Source organism: Drosophila suzukii, chromosome 2L (assembly GCF_043229965.1).
Source record: "Drosophila suzukii chromosome 2L, CBGP_Dsuzu_IsoJpt1.0, whole genome shotgun sequence".
Lineage (NCBI taxonomy): Eukaryota > Metazoa > Arthropoda > Insecta > Diptera > Drosophilidae > Drosophila > Drosophila suzukii.
In genome coordinates this window covers 18,592,002-18,611,162 of record NC_092080.1, presented here as the reverse complement: position 1 = coordinate 18,611,162, position 19,161 = coordinate 18,592,002, and the positions used below count along the sequence as shown (strand labels likewise).

The 19,161-nt window shown below is 40.0% G+C and overlaps 1 protein-coding gene across 4 annotated transcripts in view; it reads right to left on the bottom strand.

Annotated features, from left to right (window-relative positions):
- LOC108020933 (phospholipid-transporting ATPase VD) overlaps window positions 1-19,161 on the bottom strand; it is a 28,051-nt gene that overhangs the window by 3,829 nt on the left and 5,061 nt on the right. For all 4 annotated transcript variants that reach the window (XM_070997548.1, XM_070997543.1, XM_070997546.1 and 1 more), the window contains 5 exons: window positions 13,404-14,642; window positions 1,646-1,826; window positions 1,396-1,575; window positions 1,208-1,332; window positions 24-1,091 (listed from right to left, as the gene is read on the bottom strand). In XM_070997548.1, the coding sequence (XP_070853649.1) occupies window positions 24-1,091; window positions 1,208-1,332; window positions 1,396-1,575; window positions 1,646-1,826; window positions 13,404-14,422 (2,573 nt within the window). In that variant the 5' untranslated portion in view covers window positions 14,423-14,642. The remainder of the gene's footprint in view (window positions 1-23; window positions 1,092-1,207; window positions 1,333-1,395; window positions 1,576-1,645; window positions 1,827-13,403; window positions 14,643-19,161) is intronic.

Sequence of the window (19,161 nt, the reverse complement as noted above, 5' to 3'; positions counted from 1 at the left end):
GTCAATAATAGGCACAGACTTACGGCAATTTCAACCGCTTTCCCTGAGTTTTGGCATTCAGGAAGGTTGCTATACTAGTGATCTTAGAGTTGATCACTGCCTTAGCCCTTCCTGTGGGCGAAATACTGTTGGAAAGCGCCTTGTTCTTCATCGGCGGTGATGGTGATTCAGACTCGGAGTTCGGTGACGATTCCGCCGAACTGCTGATGGGCGACAGAGTGGGCTGATGACTCTGGGCGGGCAGCGCAAATAGAAGATTGGGCGGCGGAGAAGGTGTCACCGATCGTGATTCCGCCAGACGGATATAACGATCCGCTGGAATGGATATGGCCTGTTGCTGTGTCACAGGTCCATTTATTATAGTTGTCCTTGTGGTCGTCGTTGTGGTGCCGGCCAATAGTTTCTGTCGTTGCTTGCCGTGTTTGAGGTTCGCCGGACTGTTGCCTATTTGCTGCACCTCGATAATACCACTGGCATTCATTAAATCTCGATGGGGAGCGGCACCCACGATAACCGTGTTGCAAATGGCCAGCACCACCAGGAACTCCTGGATGCGTTGCGCATGTGGTGTAAGATAGACTCCTTGTGTGAGTTGCGCCATGTCATTATTTAAGTTATCGTTCGGAATCAGAGGCGGAGCCGGAGCTCCTGGCTTCGAGTATATCTTTTCCAGCTCCGAGGGCGGATGATTGTAATCCGATCCGTTTACAACGCAGCGTCGAAAGATCATCTTGTTCTCAGTGAGAGTACCTGTTTTGTCAGTAAATATATGCTGGATCTGTCCCAACTCCTCTGTTATGTTCATCGCTCGACATTCCGTCTGCTTATTAGTCTCCTGATCGTATAGATCGACATTGTTGTGGATGTGAAACACTTGCAGGATCTTGCACAGCTCGATGGTCACGTAGAGGGAGAGAGGAATCATCACCTGCAGGATCACGATATATGTCCAGAAAATCCACATGCTCTCCATATTGGCAGTCAGTTTATTCGGCGGCAGATATGGCACCGGGAATTGGGTAAATGAGCTCAACCACATTCTGCAACCTACAGCGCCAACAACGCACAATATCAACAATATTATCACACACCTGAAAGTAATCAGACCAAACATATAGATTTAATATGTGAGTATCTATAAAGAACTCTTCAGGATAGTTATTAATAATATTATTGTATCCCGAATACCATCTATCAGCAAACTTACCATATCACATCAATATTCATTTGCTGTTCCACCTGGGATCGCTTGTACCTTGGACCACTATTATTTAGCATTGACTTGGTTTCATGTCCCGCATAGACCACGATACCCTCTATATAGTCCGTATTCTGAAACAAAGATTTAGTTTAGATTAAAGAAATCACATTAGAACACGGCAAAGGTTCACCCACCTTCAGTCTGCTCTCTCTCAGCAAAAGGCACTCGGTCGATATGGGCACACGCTCCCCAGTTGGATGTATTAAGGCCCCATGGAATCTATATAGCTTCGTTGTCGGCGCATCCGCCTCCACGCGACTCACAAATTTGCTGGGCACAAAAATGCTCTGCATCTCCTCAAAGCCACGTACAACCTGCGAAGAAATGCCAAATATCTGTAGTATCACGTAGCGTATCCGGGTTGGCTAATTGTTGGGAACTCACCTCGCGACGCTTCAGATTCGTTTCCCCGTCCAAATCGCAGGTGTCTATGTAGCAGACCCCTTGGGGGTCGCTTGTCCGCAACAGCAGAATGTCCGCCGGCACCGTCTCGTTGTTGGACAGATGGACAATGTCCCCCACACGCAGGTCCTGCCATTTCACCTTTTTGTACCGCTCCGTCTCTCTGAAACCCAAGAACAATAGTAGAAATTGTTATAGATTAACTGTCATGGATCAAAAAATTTACACTTAATCCTAGTCAAACTCGGGAAAAAAGGACAAAAGCTGCTGGCAACCAGACATCTTATTATATTTAATGACCTACATTAATAATAAATGATTGTATGTATAGAACAAAACATTTATAGAACGTTGATGGAACTACTAAATGTTCCCTGAACCTTCCCCCAAGGAAGTTTGAAAAAATGTAAGGATCTTTTCGGATATTACCATTAATAACTTTAATTTTGGTTTAATGGAGACTTTGGGAGAATTTCGGGAAATCTGGGAAAGAATATTGATTAACGAATGCCAAAATCTAATCCAGAATCAAATTTATAGAATTTCCTTAGCTATTACAATGCAACTTTTTTTTAAACAAATATTGGAAAATGCCAAAGAATCAAGCCCTAAAATGTCAGCCTATGGTCACGAAATGTCGCTCAGACTGTCATACCTATACAGATATACATTCCATGGAATATTCATGAAATGCTCGTCATAACCGAAACTCAATTATTGTCAAATGAACACATTGATGGTCCGCACGCCACGCAAGACAATTTACATGCGAGTTAAGTTGGACTGTTTGGATTGGTTTAGTCTGGTTTGGCTGGGTTATTTGGTTAGTGGTTTAGGGCGGGCTAAGGTCAGGGATTGGGATAAGTGCTTTGTTAATGGTGGGGATGTGCCAAGTGGGGGAGCTGTGGGCTGGCGGTCAGGGCTCGCATGTGGGTCGGTTATTAAAGTAACAAGTAAATTGCGAAATAATGTGCCACCACTTGGCCTCGACCTTGGCAAAAAGATGATGGCGATGAGGAGGAGGTGGAGGTGGAGGTGGTGAGTGGGGGCTGGAGTTTCCCCTGCGTCACTGTGAAAGTGCTCCTCTGTTATTTTCATGGTTTTTTGTAAAATTTCGTGCGTCGCATGTCTGTTTGGTCTGGAATCATGTAATGGCGTCATCTTTGCCCTGCTTAGATATTTATGAAAGAGAGTTTGCAAAGGGAGTGGGAAGTGCAAGGACAGGGACAATTCCATTTCATTCAAGTTCACTTCGTCCGCCGTGAAATTGTTATAGTTGGAAAATGTATTTTTTAACAGTCGCGTGTTCGACCCTCGACCAAAGCAATCCTCCTGCCTCCTTTCGCCTGCCCTGAACTTTTCATTGTGTGGTCGGCACTGTCCTTGCAATGCCTGAATCCAGATTGTGGTTCTGACATGTCCTGTCAGCCTGGCCGACACACAGAGTTACAGCAGAATAAAATAAGGAAAACAGGTCGGGTCGCAGTTCGGTGAAAGCTGTTTGGCCATCGTTCTAATTGGGTCATTAGCAAGATTGCACACTCTAACGCAATTTGCCAGCGTCCCCTTTCAGCCCCTTTGTGACCATATAATTATATTTGTTATTGTCGTTGTCGTCGTCTTCTGTTGCCATTTCTAGCGACCAACTCTTGTCTGTATCCAGGTAAATGCAATTCTCTAATTGACAGGTGCTTGCAATGGGTTGTCGTTCCCATATCACGTTCAAGAGCATGCCACCATACCACCAGGTTCTTCAAATGTAATCGCAATTTATTAAGCTTTTCCTTCGATAAGATATTGATTTGTTCACTTTGAAGTGCCTTATTCCTGTATATGACGAAAGCGGGCAATAAACCTTTATTGTCTTTAAGGTCTTTATTAGATCACCACAACCAGCGTTATTCTGATTTTATGTCATGCCTTTAGGTTTCTAGGAACTGTATTTTAAAGTTAATTGAATTAAGGTCGTGTCTTAATCAATCACTTCTGATAAAGTCAACGTTTTTGTTTTAACTTTATGTTATAGTATTCTTTTTATCGCAAATTTGTTATGAGTTTCGAAGTACTCCGATGGGAAATAATCTTTGATTTAAAATATCAATGTTTTTCAAACGTTCACATTGTTTTAAATAATTTATTGACCCACTTATCTTTTTGGGGCTCACCTCACTTTGTAATTTGATAACAATAACACCAATTTAGGTCGCAACGATCCCCATTTTTCAACCGGAACCTGATCAATTGTTTATAATTAATTGATGTTCTTTTTATGCCCATGCTTATTTGTTTTGATTTTGCTTTCCCTCTCACTTTCCTTGCAACTCTAAGTTCGCCATATTTTTATGTGGTCACTTTCACTGGCGATATATATATCGTTTCTGTTTTTAGGTCAAGCGTTACTCACCCGCTGACCGAAGAGCCCACGTCATTAATCATATTCCTATGGATACGAAACAAAAACTTCAATAGCCGGATCGAGCGGAACAACAAGTGCAAGTTGTGGCGAGAAGGTGGCAGCTGTTGGTCTTGTAATTATCATCATTATGGGCGTCGACTTGCGGCGCGTGACCAACTGTTGGCCAAGTGTCAAGTCCATTAACAAGCCCCAAGTAGTGCACCCACCACGCCAGTCGCGGTATCTTGTATCCCTCGGGGAGGACATGCGGCCAGGAGGAAACGAAGGCGTTGGTTTCACTCAGACAACTTTTTTGTACCAGTCCCTGCTTTATTGCATGTCACCTAATTGGGCCCTCCCCACTTTAGACGCGGATTCATATTTACCCCGAGGGCGTCTCGAGCCGTTGAATCTTTAATGGCGTTTTGGCGAAACGCAATTACCGGGTCTGACTCGATTTATTAGGCGTTTTCGAGAAATGCAAAATTAATGCGAGTTTAACTCGACGATGAGCACGTTGATTGCTGAATTATTGTTTGCCCAATACACGAAAAGAAGACACTCTAAATAAAAGTGAAACTCACGCAACTTCGCAACCCAAATCCAAGTTGTGTTTTCGATTTCGATTTGCATTTGGAGGGAGAAAATGTGGGTCGAGTTGGTTACGCCCCCTAGCGGCAATTAATTCTTTCTCTCGCCTCTCTCCGCGCTTCTCACACGCCCCTGCTATAGGGTGCAATGCGAGTTGTTTCTCCCCTTCAATGTGTCAATTAAAATGGTGATGGTATCGATCTAACTCAAAAACGAAATTACGTAGGTCTCTTAGAAATCAAATTTTATGGCATGTTCACTTTAGCTGAGTCATATCTATTTACCCGTATAGTTTATTATTGATCTACCACCCTTTTGGTGTTTCATTTAATTAATGAAGTTTTAACAATGACTGTCGAGTATGCCAAAGACAGATATATGATTCGATTTCATTAAAGTCGGATTTCATAAGTTTTGAAAACATTACCTCGATCATTTACCTCAATCAATGAGTAACGATAATGTTAGTAATGATTAGACGCTTTGCTTTGTAAAAAATCTAATGCAAAGATACCGATAAGATAAGTGCAACAGCGATTTCAGGCATTTATGTTATTCCAAAGAATCATGGGTTGCGATATTACCTAGTCAAGAAGATCATCATGGGCCCTGAGAAAATTGTGTTCAGTGTATTGAACCGTGCATTTCATTATTTAGTGGTCTCATCTGGCCGAACTGCCTTCCTCCTTGCCTTCGTGTACATGGAAATTTATGTGGCCAAAGTGGGTCATGCATGTTCGTTTGAGGTAGTTATGGACCTGGGAACAGTAGGGTAATTTTCCCAAAGTTCGCATAACTTGGCCGGCCAATAGAAGTGGGCAAATGCGCATGACTCCTCCGTCCGTCAGTGGAGTCAATAAAACGTTCTAGCATAAACAGGAAAAGGGGATGGGAACGGGGATTGGCGATGGAAATGGGAAGTCTGCTATCCGCTAATATGTAAGTTCATGTAGCGACAAGGTTGTTATTTAAAAGGCATTTTCCGTAGACCCAATGTAAACATGCGTGGGTCGGCTATTAGACAACTTACACTTGCCTAGACAACCATGGGAATGGGGAATGAAAAACACTGACTACCAACCTGAGAGAAGCAAATTAGGCAAAAGCCAACGAAGCATTAGCCAGGTTGTGTAAACATAACCTGAAGGACTCTAACGGCAGGATCATCCCCCGCACAGTTTTGTCATAAATAATTCAGCATTTAATAGGTCCCTATCCCCCGGAAATCCCATCCCATCCTGATGAGCCCACATAGATAAAGTTGGCCCCACAACGGACCTTGTACTCTGTACTTCACTGAAAGGTAGCTGTGATGACGGTGAACTTGGGCCTCGCTAAATGAACACATATTTACTCGTTTCTGATATGCACAAAATTGCCTGTAGGTTCGTTTAATTGCTCGGATCGATATCTTATATTTGGATTGCTCTCAACTCGCTGGGGAAATGCCGACAAATCATTAGGTTAATGTTTTTCCTTGACATATTGTAAAAGAGTTTCTTTGAAAGAACTCATTTAAAGAAAAAATTCTTAAAGGTAGAACGACATTTTTGACGTTGAAAATGTTTTCGTTTTGCTAGAGCCAAGTCGAATTGGCGGTATTTACATTGTATATCTCAACAAATAAACTATTAGTCCAGTATGTAGTGTATACTTACCAAAAAGCTGTTAAATAAACTCTATTTATTTTTTCTGCTCTCACCATTTTGTTCTAATATTGAGGACATTGATACCAAAATGTACTCACAATTCAAGAACAATGTACTTGAATATTTCTCTCTCTATAGAGAAAATTAAATTTTAAATATGGGCTTAATTAAATTAAGAACATTTCTAGACTTTGGGTGATATAAACGGCTCTCCTTTTTAAAAACTTTAACCACAACTATCACCGCCCACATCGTAAAGTCAGACCACTTTGAAGGTCGTCCTTGCAATGTCCGTCATGCTGTGCTTGGGTTTTCCGAGCTTTATTGGTCTGAGCTAATGCACTCGAGGCGCACCCAAAAGTCGACGTGGCGAACCCATTTCCTCAGCTGAGAACGAACAAACAAAAGCCAAGCAAACAGAGCACGAAAGTGATTTTTTTAAAGTTAACCCATTCAAGCGATAGAATCATGTGAGGTTTTTCTTTGGGGTGGTGGGAGGTGGAAAAGTAACGCCCACGCACACCGGCACTCAAAGAGAAACAGTGCCTCATTAACTTGACTAAGAGCCATCGCGCATGAATCAATCATGTAAACATTATTAAAGCACAAGTTGGGGGCGGTACGTAGAGCGGTTCAATGGAGCCCAAACTACCGCTATTGGGGTGTATACTTAACCCACCTTGGGCCAACTCCGTCGCGAAGAAATGAAAAGACAGTTTGGCCATGTAATTAGCTCGTTGCACGCAACCGAGGACTTTGAAATGAGAAGTTGGCCTAACCATATGTGTATAACTACATATGTAGTCTGTCGACCATCGCTCAATTGCCCGCCTAAATTAATTATTAATAAAGCTCTTTTCCCCAGGCGAAGGAATGTTGCCGCAGGCGGGCAAAACTCATATGACAATTATCGGCCAGCACTGCAAGTAAGGTCAATTATTGGGAAAGGCCAAACAAAAGTCAGTTTATTTGTTCAGCTATCCAACCAAACTGATGGCAAATGAATGCCCAGTATCTCATTCTCATATTTCATCCAACTATCGGCGTTTCAGTCTGTGGAGCTATTCGAGGTCCCTTGATAGATGGTAAAAGTAAATGTTTGCCTCCTAACTACTTTGGACTACCCAAAGCGTCATTTGATATCTGGCCAGGCATATTTATCTCTGAGATTCCTCTTGTATCTCAACAACGTTTTGCACTTGGCAATCGTTTTTTGATGGCAAAAAGTGGAATTACAGCGGGAAATGTTAAATTAGAAGGTGGAATTCAAGTGGAAGTAACATCTAGTCAGTTCTGAGCGTAAATATTGTACTGGGCATTTGTTGATTGCAAATTGTGTAACAGATACAAGGTAAATAAAGTCTTCCGCTCGGCCCTGCCAAATTAGGATCAAACAATCACGTTCTCTGTTGGCCTGCTCTCAGTTAACAACTAATGCCATTCAAATAAAATGTTGGAATTTCAGATAATGTTTGTTGAGGGCGGTCCCGGATATTCAGACTCTTGATATTTGCAAACTAATCAAAGGAAGTTAGATGTAACCAAGTAAATAGTTAAAAAGGGGACAAGATACATGACTTCCTGAGCAACTGAGTGAAACTATTCCACTTTTCATAATCTCCAAGTTCTTGTACGTGACATATCTATTTAATGTTCTATCTAGGTATGTATGTCATTGCCACTGATCAAATATTATCTCAAGTGTTTCGATTGCTTTGCAAAGAGCTGGCTTGGAATTTCTCTTGAAGGTTACGCTCCATCTTTTGTTATATTCAAGTTTTGTAGTTCTTGCAAACAAGACTTGTTTTGATTGTTCTGATATCTAACAATGATCATTTACGTAAGCTAACACTTATTTTTTGATTAAAGTAGTTTCAAAATAAATAATCGGTTATCGGTAGACAATTTGTAGATAAATAAATGTTTTTTAAGGTTTAACAATAGGTTTTAGCTAAATTTCTGATAAAATGGTTATCATAGATAAGATTGCCAAAGACCTCTCATTGCATTTGTCTATGTCTGAACGAAAAGCCATCACCTGCCTGACCATATTTTCCCCTTAACTTGTCCCTGAGCAAGACTCTACCCTGAGCTTTGGCTTTACTTGAACCCAACTCAGTTGGAAACGAGCCACCGGATCAGTGACACTGCAAGAAAACCAGTGAAGACAACAAATATGAAGAAAACAAATCGGAAAACTTGACCAACAGCAAACGGCAAACACAACTGACAATTGCAGCATGGTGTTAATGGTCTCTGGGGTTTGTTAACATGGCCATTAGACGGCGGGCTTGGGCTTTGCAGGGGCATCAGGTTTAGCCACCACCGAGATTGGGAATCCGGCGGAGATGGGGTTGTAGATGGAGAGTCGGTGGTTCTTGCTAGACGAACGCCGCTGTACCAGCACATACATGAGCCTCCCAGGCTGGGGAACTGAGATTTGAGATTGAGACCGAGTCTGAGGCAGTAAACGATGATTGCCAACCGGTTTGCTTGAATGGGGTATGAAAAACCCGTTTGTCTGTTGCTGTATTTTAGCATTTTCAATGTCATGAGTTCAGGCTTTACGATGTATGTGTTGCAGGCAAAAATTAAGCCTTTTACCAAACGAACAAACAATAAACTATCCATATAAACCAAATAAAAACCGGAGGAGATCAGCGCAATGGCACAAGAACAGATACGCCCCAGTAGAGCATAACTATCAGGGGTCTGTCATATTCTCATTCCGATGATCGTCACCATCATCGTCATCATCTAACTGGCTTTAGAACCACATCCGACAGATACATTCGGTTATACAGTTCTGCGGTCGTATCGCGATTGCTTTTCAAGGTTGGCGTTCTCTCTTTTTCGAACCCGCAACGTGCCCCACACAAATTCTTCCCACAACCTTGGTGGCCGTGTTTTATATTTAATGCAGAGACCTCAAAATCCGAACCAGAATCATAGAGCTCCGGCTGTGGTGTTTGACCCAACACTCGGAATATATTCATGCAGTTTCGGTGAAAGTGCACACTTGACAACTGAGAGAATCAGCAGCTGATTCACGCCCATCTCAGACAGACAATTAAATAAGGTTATTCAGTCTGTTCTGGCTATAAACTTTTCATAAGTTTAGCACACGTGCGGTTAGATGGAATTTAAAATGAGGATATTGATTATTTATAAAGTTATTCTATTAAGCCAAGGTAAGTCAAGTTCAGAAAGTGGAAACAAAGTTTCTTTATACTTGGTTTTCAACTTGATGGTAAAGTTGGTGTAACAAACTCAGAGCTTACGTTAACATTAACCTTGATCTAAAATTAGCATGAATCAACTATTTAATGGAATTCGTTTTACATGGCAATTAGGTATCATAAAATTGCTGATTTTATGGATCGCGTTTCTCCCTCATTAATAATTTGGGTATTTTAGTGGTGATTTCATCGAAATACCAAAATGCAATTGCAAATCCGCAAATCTTGGTCATTAATGTTTACAAGAGGCAATAAATAATCACAAAGAAACAAAATGAAAATTTAAATATTTCATTTATTGGCGAGTTGCAACGAGTGGAAAATGTTTACTGTTTCCGGCTCGTACTAGAAAAATCGTATATCGTTCAGATCGCCAGATGCGCTGGAGTGTTTCATAATGCCTTGCATAAGGCATTTTGTTCTGTAAGCAGAAAACTTTAACCATATAGGTGAAAATGCGATGGTGTGACCTCGTCTCCAATTTGATAAGCGTTAAGTAATTTTTTTCCGCTGACCACTGCATCTTTCGATTGTCGCCAAGATGCACAAAGTAACTTGATTGCAAATTTATTGCACTATTTCTGAGATGGGCATATCAATAACAAAATAACTGAATCCGTAAATCACTGAGAATTGACTCAAGTCAACATAATAAAGTGGAGCCCCGAATGAATCATCGGATGCTCAAGTTGGTGTATGTATTTATTTTTGAGTCATTCTAGATTTTTACATAAGTTTCGTACATTTTCTCAAGTTTGATAAACAGAAAAGTTAGTATATAGTAATTCATGATTCACACTATAAGACCCACATTCGCCGTTGATATATTTTCTTATAACAAATTTAGTAAACAATACCTTTAAATACTTCCCTAAGCTTCCTGATTACGTACCTGTGACTAATTTTGTTTGGAATTCTTTGTGTGAATTTAATTTCAAAATAATTAAACCCGCAGACTTTTCACACTTCAATTTGGGCTTAATCATCCGGTTAGCACATCAAAAACGATTCGATTGGGTTGCAATTAACACGACATTTAAAGTGAAATTGTGGCAAAAAAGAAGAGAAACCTTTTAAATAAAATCTAGATATCTTTCAATGGGAAATATTTTCAGTTCACCTTGATCCAATAATTTGTTCATTCGTAATCACAATGATAGTGAAAGATGGAGCGAAGAAACCTCGAGCAGTTCACACCGTCATTCGAGTTCGCAATCATGATTCATGCGGCGATCATTGCACATGGTCTTGAATTCGATTCGTGGACAAAAATCGGACAAGCGTGAGATGGTCAGGGCCGTTAAACTGGAAACACTGCCCCCACTGGTAAGTGTACGAGATCTGGTAGGCCTGTTTTTCAGTCCCGCTGCCTCACTGTACCGAGGTTTTCAGCCCCAACCGACTGTGAGTCAGTTGTCCAGTCGGTTGGCTCCGACTGCCATATTTAGTGGGCCTCGTATGCGTGTTATTTGCATGTAACGTGCGGCTTTTGTGAACGGCAACTTGGAAAAGGACGGGTGGTGGGCTAGAGTGGAATGTCATGGATCGAAGTTTTTGTCTGACTATCGGTTTAAGGTTTTAATAGTGCCACATATAATACCTAAAAATAAGTAAAAGTAAGGAACTCTTTTTCAAACATTCACATAAACATTGAATAAAGCTACTACTCGGAAAACCATTTTATTTTTTATATGCACAGAGAAAATTCTGACGTTCTCATCTGAGTTGAAAATGTTCTTAAAAAAAGAAAGACATTATTAAGTTGAAAATGTTTTTATTTTGCTCGAATCAAGTTGAATTGACGGTATTTAAGTACATTGTATGTACAAATGAACTATTAGTTCAGTCTTTAGTGTATACTTATAAAAAAGTTGTTAAATAAACTCAATTTAACTTGTTTCTTCTCACCATTTCGTTTTTAAGAACGAATGTTCTTAATTCAAGAACAATGTTCTCAATTCAAGAACAATGTTCTCAATTCAAGAACAATGTTCTCAATTCAAGAACAACGTTCTTAGATAGTTTTCTCTGTGTAAACTCATTTATCTATAAACTCATTATCTATAAACTCATTTATCTATTAAAACAAAAATTTCCTAAAAGAAAAAAATGCTAAAAAACATTTTTAAAGAAAATTACGCGTTTGTTATTGAAAACTTTACCTGATTTTATCAACGAAACTTTTAAAAATATTATGTATTGGAACCACAGTTCTTAAACCACTGTGCAGACACGTTTTGCGAACAACAGTGACCAACAACAAAATCGCTTTGGTTTATGACAATTGTGCAAAGAGCGACAAAGAGAATAGGGAAATGCAAATATAATTAGCAACAACAATGTGTAAGTTCATTGGTCAGCACATAGAGCAAAAAATAGGTTTTGCATGGTTTGATATGGAGAGCCAACATATTATTGTTTAGTTTTCTTGGGGCCATTGTCTTTTTGTCTTTGGTGGGTTTTTTGGCTACAAACGGGAAACCAACTCAACAATTGAATAACTAGCTGAGATAAAGCTAGGAAAAAACGATGGAAGAAAACAATTGAGGTTGAAGCACTTCAATGAAATCCTCATTCCCTTATGATTTTACATTTAATCTTGGGACTATAATATTTACCAGGTCTTATATAATTATGTAAATATATAGTTTAATGACAGCTGTATATATTTATAATATTATTGTATATTAAATAAATACTATCGAATTCCAAATTACATTAATGGTACAATTTTTTGAAATTTATTTGTATTTTATCATAGTCTCCATCATTTAGTGTAGCCCCAAATTAATTAGAATTTGTTTTCTGTGTATGTCTACGTGCAATGCAAGTAAATTGTCGCTTGGTTGGAAAGTCTGGCCATCGAAAGGTGAGGGCAGGTAGGTAAAAAGTATGCGTCAACCACGCGCAAATGTGGGACAAAAGCCCAAACCCCAAGATACGGCAGAAAAGAGACAGCCGAAGCGAAATGAAAAGAAAGGGGGGCCCGGGGAAAAGTTTAGTTCAAACAGTGAGGGAAAGTTTAACCAGCGTTATTGTTGCCGTGGTTGCTTCTGCTCTCCTGGCAGTTTATCGATTTCTAGATCACGTTTTAAAATATGTAGGTATACCAACAAATCGCAGACGGGACAAACAATTTACATCAGCAACCAGTGGTCGATGGGGTGGGATAGGAGCAACCACCCGAGGCAGACGTACATAAAACCAAAGCCAAGTGGCTCGTTAAAATCTGTCTTGCCCGGAGGGTTCGAAATCTGGCAAATGCTTTGGTTTACTTTTCACAAAAGACTTCTGGAAAGTTTTCCTAACGGGAAATTGACAAATTGTCGGGGAGATTGTAAGTATAATGGGCAAGTGTCGGGCTTGTGGCACTTGTCCCATTATTGACAATATTATTTGTGGGTTTAAACTGGTTTTGTGAATGAATTGGTCACATACATAATTCAATTACTTAAATTTTCGTTGGTTTAAACTAGTTTTGTGAATGAAGTCCTCCTTGGCAAGTGCATTGTTTGTTCAGCCAATTGAAATACAACGTCATTTAGAATTTCTTTATCACGCCCTGCCTTTATATGCCTTTAATACAAATTAATAACACAATTTTCAATCAACTTTGGGATTTAAGGATTTCATTATCTTTTATCAAATTTATGATTGTGGCAGAACCTAACCTTTCATATTTTCCTTTGTTTACTGTTATCAATCGATGAATCAAGATAGATATTTTTTTTAACTTATGGAAATATCGAACTACTTTAATGGTTTGGTCTAAGCTCACTCATTATTAAATTAAAAACAATTTCTGGTTATAAAAAAATCAATTGTTCTTTTAGAAACCAAGCTTTTCTAGAATATAATGTACTCACCCATCGTACACCCGACAGGTGGTGTTATTTATCCTCTTGTCGGACGCCCTTCTTCTCCGATCCTCGAAGAGATCCTTTACGGCCGTCACTCCCAGGACGAAGAGCACCGGTATCATGGCCACCTCCTTGCCAAAGGCACTGATTTCCGGCACCCAGTTGAGCAGGACGATGAAGATGAAGTACAAGTTGGCCACTCGATGGAACTGCTCCAGCAGGTTCTTCGGTATGAACGAGAGCAGCGTGTACTTTGTCGTCCGTATCTTGTTGCCCACAAACTGTCCATTGGGATGGTCCCTTTTGGGTGTCTTCGGTGGCACCGTGTGATTGGGCACCACCATCCGATAGCTCCGCTCCTCCAACTTATCGGCGGTGTTGTAATTGCACAGGCTGAGGCGTTTCCACCAGGGCGGTACTTCTGTACGCCGGAGTGTGTATATTGATTCGGATCTCGAGGCTTGCCGCGAATGGCCACGCCCCCCAGCCGCTGAGGTGGGCGCCGAGGGTTCCCGCGCCGGTTCCTCCTTGTGACCCGGTGGCAGGATGAAATCTGTTTTGGATCCCACGCGACTGTGACCTCTACCCGCCGGCGCAGCACTTCCTGGTGGTGAGTCTGTGATTTGACCCTGCGAAAAGGCCCGCTGGTGACCCTTCATGGCCGACTTTATGGGTCGTCCGTTGGCCCCGACAATGGCTCCTCCGCCATGGCTAATTGAGCGGGCATGGCCCCTCGAGGGAGCCGCCATGGCCACTCCGGGAATGCCCTGTCCTCCGCCAGGTGCGCTACCTACTAGCGGATTGCCGCCTGGAAAGACATAGGTTCGCTCGGGTTCTCCGGCGCCCATTGTCACTCCTACCAGACCCGTGGACGTCGTCATCATCAGGCTGGTGGTCGCGGAGTTGACACCGACATTGGGTATCGCCGAGGGCAGACTGTCGCCAGCCAGGTTGGGCGGTGCTGAGCGCTGCTGCTGCACTACTAGAAACTTTCGCCGCAAGTCTTCCGTGTTCGCTGAAGGCATCTTCGCAAGCCACAACCATCAGATTGAATTCTTCGGCCTGGCCACGATCTACCTCGGATATGTGTGGATTATCTGCGGCTTAACTCAGTGTAGGTGGGAGTTCGTATCCCGATTCGAATCTCCAAATGCTGTTGTTAAAGCGATGCAAAAGTGGATCCTAGCACCTGGACACGAAAGTTGGGGGATTCATCACTGACCCCTGAGTTGCAGAAGCCATCATCTGAAAATGAAAAAAGTCGCAATTAATTGAATGAAATGTATATATAAGGTAAATAATACATTATAATATAATAATATTAGTCCATTTCGACTTTGTCGTTTTCAATTTGATTTGTTTGGAATGACTGACATAATTATCGTTTCTAGGTACTTATTGAAATGTTTCGAGAACCAACGTTTAACTCATTAAATTTTGTAACCTTGATGATGAAATGAAAAATGTTTTTAGTTTAATTGAAAGCATGTACATATGTATATGTTGTACCTATTATGTACATTCATTTAACTTTTTGTTTCTTAGTATTTTTAAACGGAATATAAGTAGCTTCTTGATAAGGAATGTACATATTCATATTTCCATCATAAAGCTAGTCGTAAACGATGGATCAGCTTTAGCATTCGTGTCTCAACAAATTTCAAAAATTACTCAAAATACAGTTCTAAGTATAATCAAAAAGAAAGTCGGTTTTTGTAATGATTTAACAGAAGTAAGCCGATCAAGTGATACAAATTAAAGGCATATATCTTTTAAAGCAACTAGCGAACTGAATTGGTAAACGAAGAGAGATCGAAAGGTGGAAACAGATCAGTCCGATTACAAATTACATTCGGAGCCATAAAAACATAACGAGACTGTTTAATTGCTGCCCAAAAGTTTATCGAACCCGTCCGACTCACTTAACCACCAAAAATATGAAAACGAAATATAATAATAAAAACGCGCGCTTTTAAAGCTTGCCCTTGATTCAAGACTTGGGGGCTTCCGATAAGCCAAAGAGCCGACCCGAAAACATCACGAAAAGAGCAGAAGCGGGCACTCAGACCCACAAGGTCAAGCGTAACGCGGGTGCAGGGAATGGGGGCGTTTGCTACTCCAAAACCTGCATGTGGGTTGCCCTCTGTTGTTTTTAGGCTTCACAGCTGCTTTTCAAGATTTTTCAACTCAATCGATTGCCGCAGTGACAGAAAAAAAGTTCAAGGTGTCCGAAAAATAAAAAACAATTTTCACATTGGGCTTGAACTTTGATTTTTGAGCTGTCAAAAGTGTCGAAAGCAAGGTCAAATGTTATTGGAACCTTCTTTCAAATTGGCGAATGGCTGTAAGCCTAAGCAAAGTTTAGGCAAACTGGTATCTGAAAAAGAGCGCGTGCTGCACTTCCTGTTTAAAAAAAAAATCTTTGAATTTTTGATTAGGTTTTTGATATATTGAAATGACCATATAAAGCCTATCGGACTTCCGGTCAAAGAAATAGTTAATCATATTTCGCCTTGAACGATTCTGTTGATTCGAGAATGTTCAACTTCTTAAGAGAACAGTAATAATTCATTCATCATTCCATTCACTAAACAGATGCCACATAAAGAGGGGCCTTCTATTGTTCAAATGTCTTCACATTAAACGCGATCCGAAAAAGATAATAAAAATGCATAGAGACTGGTTGAATGTTAACATCCAATTGCACCACTCTTAGTTTTCCAAGCAAGTAACAACATTTTTCACATTTTCCTTTAAACATTACTTTATTATGTTCATATTTTTGTTGATCTCAGGGTCAAGCGCGTTTATTTAATAACAATAAAATATTTATTTTCAACTTTCCATGCTTCGCACTACTCAAAGATACATATCTTGTATGAATAATACTTGAATAAATTAAAATGTTTACTTTTCAGCTATTAGCGAAGTATTGCTTTATTTATTACACGAAGTCTTTCTCGAATACACATGTTTTAATTAAAGCAAGTAATTTTTGCCACTTTTATCAATGGAAAACAAATTAACTTAATTTTTCAATGGGCGATGAACTAATTTGGGAAGCCATTTCGAAGAGCAAACTTGCCCCATGGCGTAATACAATTGCCAAATATATAGATGTGCATATATGTACATCCGATTGCGGTTTCTATATATGTACGTTATATTTACGAACAGCCAAAGAATCTTTGGTGGGCATAAGAAAGCTAAAAATGAATTTGGCACACGACCGAGTTTAGCTATACATTTTCTATCTTATTTCCTTGGTTTTATATGATTTAAATTAGTAAAATCATTTCGGGCAATCATAAATCACACGGTGAAATAAAACTTTCTTTGCTAAAACATTTGTTATTACATTTACACACATTTTCTTGCTTTTTTTGTAGTTCTCCTAGTAGTATGCTTAGTCATTTAGCTTTCATTGGGTTTTTGACATTGTCATGGCTAAGAACCATAAAAAGACACAACAGACAAGAATGGAAAAAAATAAAATTAAAAAAGAAAAGTGCAATAGAGAAAAGAACGAAACTTTTACCAAGTCTGTCTGCGACTTTTAATTTTCCTTTCTTTCCACTTTACGAGCTACTAGAAAAGACTTTCGAGTGCCAAAACTTGATTTATTTTACTTGCCCCGATGGGTTAAACGACCTCAAGAAGGCGGCCAGACTGATAAGTTCGCTCCTGCCCCGGCTAATTAGTGGAAGCCCCTTCAATGGCCGACTTCAAAGTGCCTTCTGTATCTATATCTGCGTATGTGGAGGTATCCGTATCTGGCTTTTAGCTTTTGCGGTTGTCGATACTTTCAGCAGCAGCACCGGCAGCAGGAGCAATAACAAAATCGAAATTATTTTTAGCCACGCACATGCGAAATAAAACCGTGGAGATAAACATTTCCATCAGGCCAAGCCCAAAACCGGGTGCGATTACCACAATCGGTATCGAAACAAGCCAAAAAGCCAAAGAGAAACGGGAGCGGACCAAATATAAAAATAAATTGCGATTGTGCTGTAAAGTTCATTGCATTTTCAATAGCAACAAAACCAAAAATCAAACAGAACAGATGCCAGATGTCTAAGATGCCCATTTGTCATTGTTATTGAACTCGGGGAAAAACGATTGGAGCAGCAATTGACGAGGTGAAAAACTCACATATGTAAGAATCGCCTAGCCATTTATATTTAAAATTGCTTGGGCAATATTTTTCGTTTAAGTGTTCACTTCAGTTCAATAAATGCCCGACCTTGCATTGAAAACGCATTTATGGTCAGGCCAATTATAAATTAATTATATATATACATATAAAGCGGGCAAATAAAAGCAAACAATATGTTTAGTAATAATTATATTTTGAGGCGCATATCTTTTTTGAAAACAATGCTAGCCGAAACCTTTCAAATATTTAATGAGTAATATCTAAGATTACAAAATAATTTCAAAACAATTAAAATTGGATAATCAAAAGTTCAGTGGGTAAAGTACCTCAACTATAACCCTTTATTTTTTCAATGCGCAATTTTTAATTGTTTACCAATTGTTTCGCGTTGTACAATTATACAGATCTATCAAAACTTGAACTCAACCATTTGGTCAAAAGGTAAATTCCCGGCCATTGTATACAGCTCTTTATGAAATTTATTTATTGTTTTCAAGAACGATTCATCTTTTCAAAATCTTAGGCCAATAAATAATTTTTCAACAAAACAGAAATCCAACAAAAATTGGAACTTCTGCGTTTTAATTATACCCGTTACTCGTAGAGTAAAAGGGAAGGGTATACTAGATTCGTCGGAAAGTATGTAACAGGCAGAAGGAAGCGTTTCCGACCCCACAAAGTATATATATTCTTGATCAGGATCACTAGCCGAGTCGATCTAGCCATGTCCGTCTGTCCGTCTGTCCGTCTGTCCGTCTGTCGGTCTGTCTGTCCGTCCGGATGAACGCTGAGATCTCGGAAACTATGGGAGCTAGGCTATTGAGATTTGGCGTGCAGATTCCTGAGCTTTTTACGCAGCGCAAGTTTGTTTCAGCAATGTGCCACGCCCACTCCAACGCCCACAAACCGCCCAAAACTGTGGCTCCTACAGTTTTGATGCTAGAATAAAAATTTTAACTGAAATGTATTGTTCTCATCAATACCTATCGATTGATTCAAAAAAAAGTTTGCCACGCCCACTTTAACGCCCACAAACCGCAAAAACCTGTGACGCCCACAATTTTTAAGCTAGATAAAAAATTTTAACTGAAATGTATTGGTCTCGTCGATACCTATCGATTGATCCAAAAAAAAATTTGCCACGCCCACTCTAACGCCCATAACGCTTAAATCTGTATACCGCCGGTAGGTGGCGCATTTTAATCTCGCTTTGCTGCTTGCATATCTCCATTTAGCTGAGTAACGGGTATCTGATAGTCGAGGTACTCGACTATAGCGTTCTTCCTTGTTTTTTATTTTATTCAAGTTCCTATAAGAAGCACATTTTCTTTATCATAACTTCCACTTCCATATTTATCGTTCTTTTCCGTCATTAACTTAAAAGCTGAACAATTTATCGGGTTCAAAAGCACTGGGGTACCAGCTGTTGTGCCATTTTTCCAGTCGAGATATTAATGTCCGTACATCGGGGCGTATAATTGATATTGCAATCTGAGCGATGAATAATTATTTCCACCGATAACAATATACATATATAAGTACCAACAAATTAATGCAATTGCGCACCTTAAAACTTAGACTTCAACTCCCATAAATTATTTTAGGCAG